This window comes from Macrosteles quadrilineatus, unplaced genomic scaffold (genome assembly GCF_028750875.1).
Source record: "Macrosteles quadrilineatus isolate MER2022 unplaced genomic scaffold, UCM_ALF_1.0 Scaffold_1__1_contigs__length_201487025, whole genome shotgun sequence".
NCBI classification, from domain to species: Eukaryota; Metazoa; Arthropoda; class Insecta; order Hemiptera; family Cicadellidae; genus Macrosteles; species Macrosteles quadrilineatus.
In genome coordinates, this window is record NW_026542594.1 from 146,939,303 (window position 1) to 146,958,305 (window position 19,003).

General features: G+C 34.5%; 2 protein-coding genes across 3 annotated transcripts in view; one reads left to right on the forward strand and one right to left on the reverse strand.

Moving 5' to 3' along the window:
* Window positions 1-19,003, reverse strand: part of LOC129001362 (exocyst complex component 6) — a 35,727-nt gene that overhangs the window by 15,753 nt on the left and 971 nt on the right. The window contains exons 2-15 of the mRNA XM_054428630.1: window positions 15,201-15,366; window positions 14,717-14,901; window positions 13,473-13,574; window positions 12,255-12,357; window positions 8,856-8,943; window positions 8,277-8,385; window positions 7,384-7,466; window positions 6,894-7,002; window positions 6,613-6,695; window positions 6,301-6,384; window positions 5,883-6,076; window positions 5,271-5,438; window positions 4,708-4,779; window positions 4,254-4,388 (exon numbers count right to left, since the gene is read on the reverse strand). Of these exons, the coding sequence (XP_054284605.1) occupies window positions 4,254-4,388; window positions 4,708-4,779; window positions 5,271-5,438; window positions 5,883-6,076; window positions 6,301-6,384; window positions 6,613-6,695; window positions 6,894-7,002; window positions 7,384-7,466; window positions 8,277-8,385; window positions 8,856-8,943; window positions 12,255-12,357; window positions 13,473-13,574; window positions 14,717-14,901; window positions 15,201-15,366 (1,681 nt within the window). The remainder of the gene's footprint in view (window positions 1-4,253; window positions 4,389-4,707; window positions 4,780-5,270; window positions 5,439-5,882; window positions 6,077-6,300; window positions 6,385-6,612; window positions 6,696-6,893; window positions 7,003-7,383; window positions 7,467-8,276; window positions 8,386-8,855; window positions 8,944-12,254; window positions 12,358-13,472; window positions 13,575-14,716; window positions 14,902-15,200; window positions 15,367-19,003) is intronic.
* The window catches only part of LOC128986782 (E3 ubiquitin-protein ligase RNF103-like), a 29,688-nt gene continuing 27,426 nt past the window's right edge, over window positions 16,742-19,003 (forward strand). The window contains exon 1 of one of the 2 annotated variants that reach the window (XM_054407321.1): window positions 16,742-16,845. The gene's annotated coding sequence lies outside the window, so the exon portion shown is untranslated. Of the gene's footprint in view, window positions 16,846-16,936; window positions 17,054-19,003 lie in introns of those variants that run through there. The other variant, XM_054407306.1, reaches the window with a different exon arrangement.

Genomic DNA, 19,003 nt, shown 5'->3' on the forward strand with positions numbered 1-19,003 from the left:
AATCCAACACTAATAAATCCAATTAAATACATTTTTAAAATTCAAAAAAAAAAAGAGTTCTGAGAATTGACATTTTCAAGACCTAGACAATCATGCAAAACACTATTTTATAAAGAACCAAAATTATTAAATTTAACATCTGTGTATATTTTACAATAACATTACTTTTTATTTGAAAAAATATAAATTACTTTAACAATGAAAATTACAATCATAATTACTTGACTAGGAATAGAGATGATTTACAATTGCCCATTCACAGGCTTACAATGTTAACTCTTTTATAAATGATGTGTTGACTTAATTTTAGTAATTTTATGTGGTCTATTAGTCTTAGGTTTTGTTTTTAGTTGTAGTACCTACCTAGTGCACTTTATGACAATTTCACCTGAAACGTCAGCTTTGCTGAATTTTGTAATGTAACGTAATGTGAAAATAAAAGATTGACTATTGACTATTTAATTAACCAGTAATTTTTAATAGCTTGGCTGAATGTCGTTAATTCACACCATAGGTGAGTATTGACTTTATTTTATCTCTATGAGTAAATATGATTGTTGCAATGACGAAAAAAGATATACTAAAGTTAACTGATTTTTCCCCTTAAAATCAGATGTAGTTTTAGCTGAGCTTTTTTAGGTGTAAACATAATGTTTAATGGTTGTCTGAGGCAGAAAACTCCATTTACCTCCCTAAACGTAATGTAGTTAAAATAGCTCACAAAAAGTACAGTTCACCTAAATTAAAATACCATGGATATTTTACATAGTCTACCATTTATCACCACTTATAGTCCAGGCGCTAAACGGGTTGAGTATGCACTGAAAGTCTGACAAAATTTGACTTTTGATTATTGTTGGGGACATCTAGTAGATGAAAAAAATCGATGATGTCGCATTTCTAGGGTGGTCACAACTCGGGGGGGAGGGGGGGAAGTTGCGCGGGTCATCGGTTTACGTTACCGCGTCTAACTCACAAACGGTTAATGATAGAAAGGTGAATTAAGCGTCTATCAACGCCTAAATATATGCCCTTCAAAAAGGTTATTACAACCTTTCTTCTATCTCTTATGCTTTAGGCCTAAATCAACTTTTATTGCAAAAAATAAAATTTTAAACTACTTTAAAATCAAATATCGGAAATATTGTACGCGTTTAAGACATGCTACAGAAGATTTATGGTTAGAAAAACTAACAAATAGTACAAGAACACCAAGTTTAAGGAAATATGGGCAAAAACAACAGAGCTACGTTTCATTACGTAAGAGTAAACGTGGAAAATTCGTAGTAGTACCGAGGCGCGCATGGACGGTACGTAGCCCACAGTCAATATAGGTTTGATGTTGTAAGTAACTATGGGAAAGCTGAATTTTTCTATGCTGTTAGACCATGTTGAGATAAGTATTTTCCCAAAAGTCCCCACTCCTACCCCTTTGTGCTTTCCTATACCCCCCCCTTTTAGATAAATGTACAGTCTCTTAGAAATTAAGCTATAACTTTATAAAACGGGTAAGGATAATAACGCAATCTTTTATTAATCATTTTGCGTTACGATATTCTACAAAAAGTGTATTTACCATGGTATCCTAAATATTCATAGTTAAAAAATATCATAAACATAAAAAAATGTTTTTTACGGATTAATTTATGAAACTTTTCTTTGTCGATTTTTTTATACGAGGTCGCACAACAAAATGTTTTGATACAACATTTGGGGTGCATAGTTTACATTTTAAAATGATACATAGTTATTAACAGTTTGTTTGCATATAGTGGTTATAGATAGTACAGTATATTGATTGTACAGGACTCTGGCTTTTTTGTGCACCGCAACAATGAAAAAAATTACGTATATTATGGTTTTTTGTATTTGAATTTGCCGCTTTATATAGATTATATTAACGTTATGTAGCTCATCCAGTACATATACAGACTATAGTGATATACTAGTTAAAAATATGTTCGCCATTTTCCAATATGGCTGACAACTTTGTTAGTCCTATGGAATACCCTGTATTTTATGATTGTTTTAGAATGTAAACGCACAATTTTTAAACCTCTTTATTCTTGACATTTTTCTCTAAAGCTACTTGTTTAGGAGTTACATCGAAGAAGAAATGGTTTGTGAGCACATCCTGCATCCTGTAGCTCATAAACGAGTAAGTTCAAGAGCGAAAATACAAAGAATAAACAAGTTTTCAAATCACATCTACATTTTAAAAAAACTATAAAATAAATTGTTCCAATAACAAAGTAAGCTACCGTTTTTGAAAATGGTGGCCATTTTTAAAACAACAAAATCAGTATTTTTTAACGTATTTTATATATGTTTTTGAACGAGGACTTATATGTGACTTATTTATTCTTTGCACTTTCTCTCTCAACTTACTCGTTTATGAGCTACAGGATGCCGAATGTACACCACAAGCCTTTCTTTTAGATATAACACGCTGTAACTCCTAAATGGGGTAGGTTTAGAGAAAAAATGTCACGAATAAAAAAATAGCTTTTAAATTCTAAAATAATACTAAAATACAGCGTATTCCATAAGAAATAACAAAGTTGTTGGCCATATTGGAAAATGGTGGATATATTTTTTTTATTCGTAACCATCCATAAAAACATTTTTTACAAACAAAGGGGGTCGTCTAATAAAAAGTTAACTCTATATGGAAAATAAAATGTATGTATGTCCACTATGTAATCTCAACCGGGATGAAACGTGTACCCTTTTATAGCAGAATATCCAATTAAAAAAAAAGATACGTCAATTTTGGTCCAACAAGTTATATTTAAATGAATATGAGTTTTTTTTTTTAATTTTTAAATGGCAAAGATTGGTGGGCACTTGGAAATTATCTCAAAGGGGCGTGGAGTAAAGGGTGGGAATTGATAATGGAGTTTAATTATTAAATTTAAGAATTGAGATATCAATACAAAAATGGGAAAAATCTATGTAATTTAAAAAGTTTATAAAATATTATTTGTTAAGTATCTATCAAAGTAAATTATAAAAGTAACAGGTTTGTTTTATGAATTATTAACTGTTTGCAAGAGAAATTCTGATTCTCAGTAGGCTACATTTAAATTTTATTATTCATTCAATTGTTATCTGATCTTTATTACTATGTAGTGCTATTTGTGTATATTCTGTAGTTGAAATCAGTTTATTTCATGAATAATTGTATGTGATTCATAGAATTTTTTTAAACTGTTTTAAAATATTTTAAAATCAGTGTGTCTAACACAAAACAGACGGTCTTTGACCATTGTTCTTTGCATTTAAATAAAAAAACACTGTATTGATATTTTATTACAATGAACACATTTTCTTCTTCTTCTTCAGAAATCTATCATAATTCTTTTTAAATATTTATTTATCTAATAATTATTTTTGTAGATTATCGTAACGCAAAATGATTAATAAAAGATTGCATTATTATCCTTACCCGTTTTAAAGTTATAGCTTAATTGCTAAGAGGCAGTAAATTTATCTAAAAAGGGGGGTTAGAGGAAAGCACAAGGGGGGAGGAGTGTTGACTTTCGGGAAAATGATCAACATGGTCTAACAGCATAGAAAAATTCAGCTTTCCCATAGTTACTTACAACATCAAACCTATATTGATTGTGGGCTACGTAGCATCCATGCGCGCCTCGATACTACTATGAATTTTCCACGTTTACTCTTACTGAAATTAACGTAGCTCTGTTGTTTTTGCACAGATTTCTTTAAACTTGGTGCTGTTGTACAACTTGTTAGTTTTTCTAACCATAAATAGTTTGTAACATGCCCTAAACAAGCGCAATATTTCCAATATTTCATTTTAAATTATTTTTAAATCTAATTTTTTGCAATAAATGTTGATTAGCGCCTAAAGTATAAGAGATAGAAGAAAGGTTGTAATAACCTTTTTGAAGGATAATATATTTAGGCGTAGATAGACGCTTAATTCACCTTTCTATCATTAACCGTTTGTGAGTTAGACGCGGAAACGTAAACTGATGACCCACGCAACTTCCCCCCCTCCCCCCCCGAATTGTGACCACCCTAGAAATGCGACATCATCGATTTTTTTCATCTACTAGATGTCCCCAACAATAATCAAAAGTCAAATTTTGTCAGACTTTCAGTGCATACTCAACCCGTTTGGCGCCTGGACTATTATACCATTTTGTAATTTATCACCTCCTAATAACCATCAGTTTTAGGAAAGCTTTTATCTACCGAGTTTATAGACTAATCATATTATTTACCTGAATGGGAAGGAAATTCTCTTCATCGAGAATTTCTCTGAAGACTTGGACCCAACGCTTCATGAGCACTTCATTATAGTGAACTCTGATTTCTGCCAAAAGTTCAGACAACTGGTTTACCGAGTACCCATAGTTCTGTAAATATCAACAAGCTTGTAATCATTTAAAGTATAATTTACAGCTCAAAAACATGTAAAATCTTCATGATATCTTAGTAGTTATTACTACTAAGCTTGATTTACAAGGTTTATATTTTATGTCTTGCTTTCACAACTGGAAAATAAACTTGCATCTTCAACCATGATATTGAGTGCCTACTGCTAATCTAAGTACTTAACCTTAAGTAAACATTATTTTTATTAAATCGTGGAACTAAAAGGGTTAACACTAAATACACGTAATATGCTAATTTGAAATAAATCAAAAATGTATCAAGTGAGCACTTCAAACTTACCCTGAGCGTAGTACTGAACAACATGATCAGATTTTTTATCTTCAGCATGAGATTTGCATCTGTACAGTATGCCTGGAAAAGTAAGTGGATAAGTTAGTACGTAGGTTTTATCTTCAAATGTTTCTAAACTGTGAATGTTCTAGAATAGTATATTTCATTACAAGTGCCGAAAGTGGTATTTTCCGGTGAACGCTCAAGTTTCATGCGAGAGGCAAAGTCGAACAAGAACACTAAATTTAATTTGCGAGGTGAAGCCAAGTCAACAATAATTGGAGCAGGTGCGGGAAAATCACTTTCAGTACAACGATACTTTTGATCAGAAAAAAAAAAATTATAGACAGAACAGACTTTAGTACAATTAAAACTATTATAGTTTCCTAATTTACATTATTATAATATAAAAAGTAAAAAGCAAAAATGAGTTATCAAACCTACATAACAACGTCAACATTTGAAGTTCAAGTTCCAACATCAATGGGTTGATCATCAACTAAATTAAAGAGAAACTAAAATAAAACTATAAACAATAGTTCAAGTTTTTTAATAATATGCTGTGTGCTTACCGAGTGGGTTCTGAGAGCATTCATTATCTTTGAAAGGGCCATTCCCCAAACTTCATCCAGATATGAGCGATTTACTAATCCATTGCCTGTGTTGAGGATATGATCTTCTATAACGAAAAATCCAACAACGCTGTAGATGTAAGTTCGGTACCCATCAATTGATTCATGCTGTGAAAATGAAACAGTCTCTTATTTAAATTGTCAACTGACTGACAGAACAATGTCTATGGCGGTAACAAAATTAAATATAGTCCAAATAATTTAATAGATTTAACGGACAAAGGAAGTTTACAATTTAACATAGCTAAGGTAAAAAATTTAACAGTATCATTGAAAATTGTCAAATGACATCTGAAAAATCTTCAAATTAGTAATTTAGATAATAATCTTAAATCTGTTATTGCAAACCTAAACTGCTACTTTTTTTTTAATCTAGTTAAATACAGAGTACTTCTAAAGACTTTGTTATGGTTAACTACATAAGCCATCATGTAAGCCTGTACATCTAGCAATTTTATTGCAGCTGCAAATTTACTCAGTCACCCATTGGGCGTTTTCCAATTTTAAGGGTACCATGCATAATAAATTATCATGCATCAATTGTTAACAAACCATATTAGTAGGCGGTTGAAGAACTAGTCTTGCTTGCTTCTTCCTCTGTTTGCGATAGTATGTTTCAAAAACATCTCGTGATGACAGTACTGAGTAGATGTGAAGACAGCGATAGACAGGAGAGAAGTCTATGAGATCCTGGGCACTAAGGTCCTCCTCTGTGTCCAGTCCTACACTGGGGTCTATGATCTCTCCTGCAGATCAAGGAACATTACTTACAAAGACATATCTCACAAGGACATGACAAAGTAGATGTGAAGACAGTGATAGACAAGAGAGAAGTCTATGAGATCCTGGGCACTAAGGTCCTCCTCTGTGTCCAGTCCTACACTGGGGTCTATGATCTCTCCTGCAGATCAAGGAACATAACTTACAAAGACATCTCATAAGGACATGACACATTAGATGAGAAGACAGCGATAGACAGGAGAGAAGTCTATGAGATCCTGGGCACTAAGGTCCTCCTCTGTGTCCAGTCCTACACTGGGGTCTATGATCTCTCCTGCAGATCAAGGAACATTACTTACAAAGACATCTCATAAGGACATGGACATGACACATTTGATGAGAAGACAGTGATAGACAGGAGAGAAGTCTATGAGATCCTGGGCACTAAGGTCCTCCTCTGTGTCCAGTCCTACACTGGGGTCTATGATCTCTCCTGCAGATCAAGGAACATAACTTACAAAGACATCTCATAAGGACATGACACATTAGATGAGAAGACAGCGATAGACAGGAGAGAAGTCTATGAGATCCTGGGCACTAAGGTCCTCCTCTGTGTCCAGTCCTACACTGGGGTCTATAATCTCTCTTGCAGATCAAGGAACATAACTTACAAAGACATCTCATAAGGACATGACACATTTGATGAGAAGACAGCGATAGACAGGAGAGAAGTCTATGAGATCCTGGGCACTAAGGTCCTCCTCTGTGTCCAGTCTTACACTGGGGTCTATGATCTCTCCTGCAGATCAAGGAACATAACTTACAAAGACATCTCATAAGGACATGACACATTTGATGAGAAGACAGCGATAGACAGGAGAGAAGTCTATGAGATCCTGGGCACTAAGGTCCTCCTCTGTGTCCAGTCCTACACTGGGGTCTATGATCTCTCCTGCAGATCAAGGAACATAACTTACAAAGACATCTCATAAGGACATGACACATTAGATGAGAAGACAGCGATAGACAGGAGAGAAGTCTATGAGATCCTGGGCACTAAGGTCCTCCTCTGTGTCCAGTCCTACACTGGGGTCTATGATCTCTCCTGCAGATCAAGGAACATTACTTACAAAGACATCTCATAAGGACATGGACATGACACATTTGATGAGAAGACAGTGATAGACAGGAGAGAAGTCTATGAGATCCTGGGCACTAAGGTCCTCCTCTGTGTCCAGTCCTACACTGGGGTCTATGATCTCTCCTGCAGATCAAGGAACATAACTTACAAAGACATCTCATAAGGACATGACACATTAGATGAGAAGACAGCGATAGACAGGAGAGAAGTCTATGAGATCCTGGGCACTAAGGTCCTCCTCTGAGTCCAGTCCTACACTGGGGTCTATAATCTCTCTTGCAGATCAAGGAACATAACTTACAAAGACATCTCATAAGGACATGACACATTTGATGAGAAGACAGCGATAGACAGGAGAGAAGTCTATGAGATCCTGGGCACTAAGGTCCTCCTCTGTGTCCAGTCTTACACTGGGGTCTATGATCTCTCCTGCAGATCAAGGAACATAACTTACAAAGACATCTCATAAGGACATGACACATTTGATGAGAAGACAGCGATAGACAGGAGAGAAGTCTATGAGATCCTGGGCACTAAGGTCCTCCTCTGTGTCCAGTCCTACACTGGGGTCTATGATCTCTCCTGCAGATCAAGGAACATAACTTACAAAGACATCTCATAAGGACATGACACATTAGATGAGAAGACAGCGATAGACAGGAGAGAAGTCTATGAGATCCTGGGCACTAAGGTCCTCCTCTGTGTCCAGTCTTACACTGGGGTCTATGATCTCTCCTGCAGATCAAGGAACATAACTTACAAAGACATCTCATAAGGACATGACACATTTGATGAGAAGACAGTGATAGACAGGAGAGAAGTCTATGAGATCCTGGGCACTAAGGTCCTCCTCTGTGTCCAGTCCTACACTGGGGTCTATGATCTCTCCTGCAGATCAAGGAACATAACTTACAAAGACATCTCATAAGGACATGACACATTTGATGAGAAGACAGTGATAGACAGGAGAGAAGTCTATGAGATCCTGGGCACTAAGGTCCTCCTCTGTGTCCAGTCTTACACTGGGGTCTATGATCTCTCCTGCAGATCAAGGAACATAACTTACAAAGACATCTCATAAGGACATGACACATTTGATGAGAAGACAGTGATAGACAGGAGAGAAGTCTATGAGATCCTGGGCACTAAGGTCCTCCTCTGTGTCCAGTCCTACACTGGGGTCTATGATCTCTCCTGCAGATCAAGGAACATAACTTACAAAGACATCTCATAAGGACATGACACATTTGATGAGAAGACAGTGATAGACAGGAGAGAAGTCTATGAGATCCTGGGCACTAAGGTCCTCCTCTGTGTCCAGTCTTACACTGGGGTCTATAATCTCTCTTGCAGATCAAGGAGCATAGCTTATAAAGATGTATCATAAGGAAAGGACCACAGCAAATTCAGATTTTTTTAAACTTCTGAACGAACTACTCTTAAATTTAAAATACTCTGCTTCAATTAATCTTTGAGGCCTACTAAGATTTGATTTAGAAAATCAATCAGGCCTTGAAATTTTCATCTTAGGCTACTTATGGAACAAGATTGTGGATCTTATATTTATGACACAAATTTAATAAAATATTTCATAATATAACAGATATTTAATTGATTATATAATGAAAAAGTATAAAGCTGCATGAATGTAAATTAAGAAGTACCTGTGAATGGGTTTGGTGGTGGAGGAGCTTGTTTCTTCTTCTTTTTACCAATTATACCTTGATCACTGCTTCCCATCTGCTCAGCAGTCTGAGAAAATATAAGGGTAGTTTGATCATTCTCTTAGTTGTTTGATTTGAAAGAACAGCTGTTCATTAATTATTAAGTGATTCACATTCAAAACACCTTTTCCTACAGTTACCGTACCTGACAAAGTGGGCTTCCTTGCACTTATTATAGCACGCCAAGTAGCCAATTGATGCATTTACTTATTTTTGCCGCACTCATTTTACTTTTGCCACACTAAAATTTTTGCCGCACTCCAGTATTCCAACCAAACAACTCAAAACAGTGTACTTTTATTGGGTACGTAATATATGTACGCTTGAAAATAAGTTAGCAGCACTTTAAGTTCATCGCTTGTATTTAACCTTTTAACCTAAAAATACCCCCGCTGCAGCAAACCTGCCGACAAAGCGAATTTCCATTTGCCTGGATTGATTTTCAATTAATATATTAAATTAACATTTATATAACGAATACCTAGGTTAGCTACTATAGGGAAACTAATAAAGTGTGTTTTTTTTATTAAAATATCAATAGCTTAGTATGAAATAAATAAATTCGCCAAGTTTGATCAAAATATATCCAAAAACAAGCCAACTACAACATATTATATTCTCCATAATAATAACATGGGAATTTTAAATTAACAATTTTTTGAATTTTCTTCGTAACCAATCACCGTACAAAAACACTTTCATATACTAAATTATTTGTTTTTTAAGCTCTTTAAAAAGGTCTGGAGAAATATTGATAAGTTTTGTGTTTTAAGGGTAAAAAATTAGAAAAACCCATTTTTACCCCCGTTAAACCCCGTTCCCATGGTCCGATCATGCTGGTTCGCGAACTCGTTCAAGTTTATCCCGCCTTACACCTTCAAACCAAATTTGATCAAAATCGGACAAAAATTACTCAAGTTATCGTGCGGATGGAGACATATATATATAAAAATTTGAACGAATGGTGTTTTTGGCCTCTGAGGACACCAAAATGAAAAAGTAAATCGGTCCCGGGCCTAGGTCTTACCATGAGACCTACGGTAACATACTTCCCTATAGGGAAATTCGCTAACATGTTGAATAGAGTTTAAAAGACTAATTAAATATACTAGATAACCTGTTGCTCGAAATCGAGCAAAACCGCAACTTGTAATAAAATGTTGAAGAACAAAAAAACAAAAAAAAAGAACAAAAAACAGCAAAACTTCAATCATAGAGTCACTCTAAAGTAATTTGATTATATAAATGTGAAAAATATTATGTTGAAAAGAACTATAAAAGTAATCAACAATATTTAAATGTAGGCCTAGATCCGTTCTCATACTTCTTTGGTTATATCTTATGTACTGTAGGGCGGGTGCCCTATATGATCACGTAGATGTCAACCACACACAGTAAAGTGATCTTTTCGGACCTAATGTAGCAAAGTCCCTCTCTTGACGCCAACCAGTACGACACGTACTATAGCATTGTTAAACTATTTCTACGGTATGTCCTGTTTTAGGCGTGTTTAAATTAGGGGTCCTTACTAAAGTCCCAGGTTGGGAACATAAGTGCGGATTTAACGACTGTCGAGAACGGATTCACGTTTAACAATATTAGATTTTGAAAATAAAAAATAAAAAAACTAAGATTATTTCGCTAGGCGGTGCTCTGTTTTCAGCTTTAAAATAGCTGTGACATCTGTACAGGTAGCATAATTGTAGCGAGGAAAGACACTTCTATTGTCTCTTACTGTACATAACAATCTAGCTTGACTCCTCGGAGCACTCGTGCCTACAAATTTCTGCCACAGTTTTAAAAGATTGGGCAAATGGGTTGGCATTGTAACCCTATTTCCAGCATTACTTTTTCATTACGTTTTTTTCTTACTTATAGATGAAATTATAGATCTGTGCGTATTCAGGATCATGACTGACTTTCTTGAGGTATTAGATTACCTACTCGGTGGTAAAACTTGTCATGGATCTTGAAATTGTAGATCCCTTGTATGACCCTCTCGTCAAAATGAGCTTCAGAGCTGACCATGGCAAAGGCGGAATTGAATTGACAAATTTTATCCAGTTTATTTCTGGAGCCAAGCCTCTCAGCTCTGTTTTCAGATTGGGAGTTTCCAATAAGTTCCTGAAAGTATGGCGACTTCCGCAAATGAGGTAAACGAACCTTTCATTTACGGCAACAAAGAGTAACAATTGAACTGTCTCGGCCAGTCTTTTCTTAAAATGTAAGCTACCACAATGTAAACATTTAACATTCATTTGTCCGAGATTGGATGATCACCACGGCGGTACTTCCACTCTATCCGTCAAATTGAGATGTTGATGCAAGCGGCCACGATTGCGTTCCCTTCAGCCACTCACAGTTATTCGTCTTACTGGTGGCATTTAATATTAAATACAGATAAAATATGAACCAAAATTTAATTAATAAAATTAATTAACCAATCAACAGAAAACACAACAAAAGAATTTTGATACACATTGTAAATTACATCATAATATGGTAATGTAACGGGTAACTACAATGTGAATTATAACTTTCAAACATTCACTTAATCACACAGAACTGGAACCAAAAATACATGATAATTCAGTAAAATACGATATAAGGTAAATAAATTAAACTATTACAAACAATTTATTGTCAGGTCTTGCCAGGAAACTATTTATTTATGAACCAGACTTAGTTAACAGATTGAAACAAAATATAAGTCCTAGCTTTACTCTGGAAGTTTTAAGTCCTGCAGTCTGTGGTTAACCTTAAAAACTATTTCAAACTACAGTACGTCCATATGTTATTTGTAAACAAAAGTGAATGAGTTTGATCAAATGTCAACAGATAGCGCCGCCTTCCAAACTTTAGCCCTTAAGTGTACTTAAATGGTGCCATTTCTTAATTTTCTAAGACGTATTTGCACATCTACGTAAAAATACCTTTAATTAGACACCTCAAACGTTAAAATCCGTCAAACCGTTATCGAGTTATGACTGTGAAAAGAAACCTGCTTGCGTATTAATATATAGATGCTCTATAGTAACTGTAGGAAAAATATAATGTGTAATGTTTATAAATTGATAAATATTGAATAGTTATTTGTGTAACTAGTGTGTGAAGTGGCACTTTGCTGCATATGAGAGGAATAATTACGCACAAGCCGCAGGCGAGTCTGGAAAGTTTCTTGAGTGCAGCAAAGTGCCACTTCACACACTAGTTACACAAATAAATATTAAATATTTATCGATTTATAAACATTCACTACAGTTCAATGAATAGATAAAAACATACAAGCTAGCTAAAAGTATAGCCTACTATTACTATACAATCTGATAGTATACTTACATGTCTCATTGCAACTTCACCAATTTTTGGAGAAAACTTTCTAATGTTTTCAAGAAAATCTTTCAAATCTGACATTGAAGCTTCTTTAATGCTCTCTCTTAACCTGTAATGTTTTAAACAACAACATGAGATTAATGTACAAGACTGTGGTCAATAAATGTGTGAAAATGTGAACTTTGGTGTTGCCTGGCAGGGCATAAATGAGTCATCTCTGACTCAGAGTCACCATGGCAAGTAAAGTAAAGCGGTCAAACCAAAAATTTTGTACCTAAAAAACCTAAACCGAAACTTTAAAAAGTCAAATATTTAATCTAAAACCCAAACGTGAAACTTTTTTAGGTACCTGGTCAAGACTACAAAAAAATACATGTAACAATAAAATTATTGTTTTGCAAGCAGACAAATGATGGCAGTTTAAGCCTCGATAAAACGAACCTCTTTATTAAGAATACCACAATTATATGATTTTTCCCCTACTCCTTGAAATTTGTCTTACAGAGGTTCGACTGTATTTAAAAAAAAAAGTAGCATCATAGAGTTTCCTGACGTGTGCTTTGTAGTTAAAAGTTTAAATTTTTGTAAAAATCCACTGTAGGGCAGGCCTCTCCAGAGATTTCCAGTTGGATTCTTCTCCTATGTCAATGCAGGCACCAGTTGATTTTTGGAATTTAATTATATTTTCAGAAAAATGCTCCAATTTTATTTGGTCTCTTATCCCAAGAAGAAGTTTATCTATACATTTACATACCGAAATGATGGTTTAAAAATTGGGATTTACCACTGAAATATACAAAATTCAAGGGAGCACAAAATCACATGTTCACCTGTCTTAAAATTTAATCTTCATCCTTAGTGATACACTCGTAACACCTTTTCAAAGGGTGAATTTCAATTTCAATTTCAATTTTCCATCATTAAGATGGGGACGCCACTTAGGTGCGTATTTTAACCCAAATATGAGTGAAGGATGAGTTTAGAATGGTGTGAGATGATCTGTGTAGCTTTGTTACTGACTAAGATCAGCTGTTTCATTAGCCAGGATCATTTATTTAAAGCCCAATGATCAGGAACAGCTGGGTCCAGTTTCGAACCATCAAAAAGCTACTGACTTTTCTCAGGATCGAACCGGCGACCTTTTGATTAGTAGGGGAGCACTTTAACCACTCAGCTACCCAGCCAGTTACAGCCAGTGAATACAAGAATGCTCACTATACTCACTTTGGGATGCTTTCCTTCATCTGATGAGAAAATCTGTAGTTTGAGACTGTTGGCAAATGATGGTGTTCCAGCTGCTCTAATGTTTTTAATGCGGGATAATACCTGAAATATAAAACAAGCATAAACTGGAGAACTAGCTTTATGATATAATAGCTTTATAACAACTGTTTGAGAATAACATAGAATAACTTAAATACCCCCGCCTCAAAAACTAAACTAAAAATAATGAAGAATAATAGTACAAGCTCTGTAAGAATGTATGATACTCAAAGAGTTAATTAGTTATTTTTAGCGAATTGCCCATATAGGGAGTTAACTATTACCGTACGTCACATAGTAAGACCTGGACCCGCAACCAATTCACTTTATCATTTCAAGTCTTTAGAGGCAAAAAAAAAAACTGGGCCATTCATATTCGTATATAAATGAGTCTATTAGGCCTAGTAGAATATCTCAAGTAAAAATCACCAATTTTTTTAAATATTCTATGATTGTTCAATCAGTTAGTGGTGTACGGTAGTTCAAATTTCAATGAAGAAGTGTTTCCAAGTTTTGGTATTGATTTGAAACATATCTGGCAGTAACCTATGGTATTTTTGTTTAATCAATAAAATTAAGATTAATTCCTTACTTTCTGGTTGGCTGACCAGGATTTGCTTTTTAAATAATATAATATATAAGACTTACCGTCTTGAAGCAATCCAGTTTTTGTACTCAGTGTACAGCTGTTTCGGCTTCATAAAGCCATCTTCAGCACATTCTTCTAGAGGTCAATTCATTATAAATATGCGTACATTCTGGTTCTTGTCAACTTTTTACAACAAATTTTACACAACATAAAAGATGAAAACATAAACTTTGGTAGGCCTACCCTACTTGTATGTCGCGACATAACCTCACTTTTGAAGTACAAGTAATTACATACAAGTAGGGTAGGCCTACCAAAGTTTATGTTTTCATCTTTTATGTTGTGTAAAATGTGTTGTAAAAAGTTGACAAGAACCAGAATGTTCACATATTTATAATGAATTGACCTCTAGAAGAATGTGCTGAAGATGGCTTTATGAAGCCGAAACAGCTGTACACTGAGTACAAAAACTGGATTGTTTCAAGACGGTAAGTCTTATATATTATATTATTAATTCCTTCTTTTTCAATGTTGGGCATGTAATGTATTAATTAGATAACATGGTGCTATATTTACACTACAACACCTAGTTTTAAGGTAACTTAAACATCCCAACCTCTTCTCACTCATCTGCTTCTGGAGTTTGGCATACGTGTTGAGAACAGGGAGACACTGAGAAAGGTTTTCAATTGCTCCTGCAATGTTCTTCTCTACTTTGCGAGCCCTCACTAATTCTTCTGCCTTCTCTGTCACATTGGCGGCCGAATTCTGTAGAGATTCGTCCATTTCCACAACCTCACTCTGAAATAAAATAATGTAGGCTAAACAATTATTTAATTTAAAATGATGACGTTTATTTCAGATATTGAGAGGAAGAAGTTAGTCCTTTAATGGTGGAGCATTTTAAGATAGATTTGCCATTACTTTAAAGCCCTATACACTAGTTCCAGTGTGCCAGCAGATAACAAACCAAAAGATATAACTAATAAAATTATAGAAGGTGTGATATAATTTCAGTTTTATCGGCTGTGTTTGACTCAAAAGTCTAAGAGGTTAGGAAAATAATATCTTAATTCAGCTTGAATGTTGATTCTACTCACATTGAGTTTCTGTGCCTGAGAGCGGACTTGAAGCAGTTCCCTGATGGAGTCAATAAACCCTTGATAGTGGAAGTTGCACATCCTCTCGATATCTCGGTCGTGGTTCTTGATGCGGGCGTCCAGTTGCTCCATGAACTTTTGGTGTTCATCTCCATCATAAATCGCTCTGAAAGAGATTTCATTCATTGGGTATATTCCAATCAAGTTAAGGGGTTAATTGATAAATCAGTTTCAAATTAATATAGACATTAGTATCTAACTTTCTTTGTCAATCTTAATAGTATCCAACTTTCATTTATTATTAATAGGCAAGCATGTTTCTTTAAAACCTTTTTTCTCAGCTCGTGTGCATCGCAGGGGAAATCTACACATACCGTTAGAAAGATATTTTCCTTTAGAAGTGCAGAATCCCTTTAAAAATTAAAATAGGCTCAAATATAAGCACAAAAAATTAATTTGAAATTTAAAAACTTTTAACATGGGCTTTATGGGTTGCCATGCTGGTGACGAAATAACAATGAAATATAAATATAAAAACAAAACAAATAGAGGAAATTCTAATCACATGTTTTATTTACAGCGTGGGGTGAAAATAGAGAAGCCTGCACCTTTACATTCCATCCCCATATTAAAGTTGTCACCAGTTTTTTTTTTATATTAGATTCGTCGTAGTTGATGTGAGCCACCAACAGACTGCGCTGATCTAAATGACTAAATTTCTGTCGAATACACAATGTTTTTTACCAAGTCAAACTGTTGGAATGGGCTATAGCATCTGTTATGACCCATCAACTTTGTCAGCAAGAAAAAATAAGGTATAAAATAGAATTTAAGCCACGCTTTCGGTGAATGGCTCACACAACTACATGTTTTTTAATAATAAAAAAAAAAAAACGACAGCTGGCAACAGCTGGTCCATATAGATGGGAGTCTACTTCAGTATCCAATTGTCAATACATGTACATTACATGTTTTTGGTTGAGTTTTCGACCACTGGACGACCAGTAGTATTTATTATTCATAGACCACAATAATAAAGAATTAATAAGGTTATCCTGTTTTCACACTAATATTATTTGCTGTTAACACACTACCGTTACTGCATTATTTATTTTGCCATAGTGTATGAGTTATTATAACATTTTGTTATAGGTACCAGTGTAGACTGTTAACCCTGAGTTATTTAACTAAATGTTCCAATTTAGTTTAACAGGATTATTAATTCGGGAAGATACAGTCATTGATGATATAAATAATCCTATAATTATTTTTAGTTTCATTTTTTCGACTTCAAATTTTTTATCAAAATTAAACAATGTACATGAGTCATATTGAACAATGCTGTTCTCATTACTTAGCTTGAATAACAAAATTGTACTATGTGAAAATACAGTAAATTAGTAATCTTACAAAAGATTAACACCAAATAAATGATTCAACAGTGGATCTGGTACGAGATGATGTTGATCCATGGCACAGTTACAATCACAGTGACTCTAATCAGAGCAAAGTTGACCTTTGACCACTCACTCCCACGGTAGACCTCTCACACTCGGTACAAACCATCACCAGTATTTATCATGGTGTCTTGTGGGAACCAACAGATAGGAATATTTATGTTTGGTGGTTGGAATTCTACTTCATTGTAAGTTTAAAGTATTCACACAAAATTACATGAATAACTTTACCAGCATAACTTTCACCTCCTGCTGAAATGTTTAAGACTAGACTGACTAGAACGGAAAAATCACAAGTTTTATGAGGAAATCATGTACTAAAGTATAAGCTTTATCAGTATCACTTTGATACTAAGAGTGAATCTACATCAGACTGAGGATGATAAAATATTGAATGTTAGGGAAGTGTTTGTTTTGTGACGTGCCTTTTTTGGGTTGTACAGTCTCTAGCCATAACTCGTTATTGATGTTATCCATCCATTCCATTTATATTAAATTATTATTTTGTATATGTAGTGTATTCTAATGTTTGATATTTGCAAAACTTTTGTGGAGGGTTGACTTTGAATAAATGTTCATTTTTTTATTGATAACGTAGGCCTATTAGTTCATAAGGATTAGCCCATACTACTGTCGAATTCTATTTGTAAATTACTGAAAAAAGTAGAATGTTGTGGAGATAATAAATAAAATGTATTAATACCTATATAACTTTTAAAGAAAAAATTCTGATTAGGCGATATGATTACTTTAGATTATATATATGGTTTAAATGTATTAATTGAAGGCAATTTTTTAGATAAAAAAAAATAATAAGCTGTATTAAGTTTCTGAAGATAAAACTTAGTTCATTAAATAAACTTGATTAGAACGTTTCATAGTTTTGCTACAAAAAAATCCTGGACAAAGAGTAGACAGGAAAGACCAAATGAGTCATATTTTCCTAGACTTCATTTTGTTTAGGTTTGTCCAATTGTCAAGGACACAACGAACTCTCTAAACTGCAACGTTCATGATTTAAAAAAAGTTTTTTCAGCAATCAGATGATTATAAAGTTAATTCATTGAAGTTGTACAGGTAAAGTCTGGGTATATAGCGCTGGGTAGCTGAGGCCAGATAAGTTATCCAATGAACATTACTACAGTAGAACCTCTTTAATCCGAACTAATTGGGACCAGGGGTAGTTCGGACTATTGAATAGTTTGGATTACAGAACATATTGTTGTTTTTACATAACAATAGCTAAAACATGGCTAAAATTGATCAATATTATTTTGGGAATAGTGAAAAAAGGTTTTATAAAGTAAAATACAGTGTTTATTTAATACAGTAGTTAACATAGTGAATAAACACTACTGTAAAATTAAATACAGTATACAATAAAGAACTGCTGTACTGTGTATAGAGTACAGCAATGAGGGGTTCGGATTAGTGGACGTTCGGATTACGGGGGTTCGGATTAAAGAGGTTCTACTGTATTTCACTCTGCTATTGTGTCTAGACAAACATATAATATTTTTTGTGAAATGATGTATCCGTTGATATGAATAAATAAATAGATGAATAAATGTTTGCATATTAATCAGAAGGTCGTTGGTTGGATCCTCGGAAAATTCAGTAGCTTTTAAATAGATACAAACTGAACTAAAATAGGTATCCTAACATATCATACTAATATATGTATACTAATATTATAAATGTGAAAGTTTGTTTGAAGTTTAATCATGTATTAACTACCGGTATGATTGGGTGGAAATTTTGTATGATGAAAGCTCACATTCCCGATTAACATATAGACAAAACACTTAGGATATTCTTATCTCAAAAATGCTTTTGGGCTTCACCCTAGTCCAGTGGCTCTAGAGTGCCCTATGTTGAACCTTGTGAATTAACACGTTCGCTGTTACGGACGTTCCGGAACGTCAGCCGGACCATGGCGCCAGGAGCTAGGAACGTTCCGGAACGTCACCGTTCATTGTTGTTTAACGTTTCCATGGATCAGCCTGCTCGTCACGAGGGTCCCATATTTCTTTGCAGCTCAAGGGGGCGTACTTTTCTGACAATAAAAAATATAGTTTCCCAAAATCACCACCAGGGTCGTTTAGAACAAGGCTTTGTCCCACCTCTTTCCTGATAGATAGCGACACTACTTTACCGACTGCAACCTGGGTAGTGCTGCTATCTATCAGAATCTCTTAGTACTATGCCCAAAGCCAGTTTTATTGCAGAATATTGCCATCTAAACATATTTTGAACTAGTGTACCTATCTACAGCACATGCACGTTTCAATTTTTTTTTAGTCATAAATATATCAGGCTAGATATCTAGGCTACACTTTTTCTATT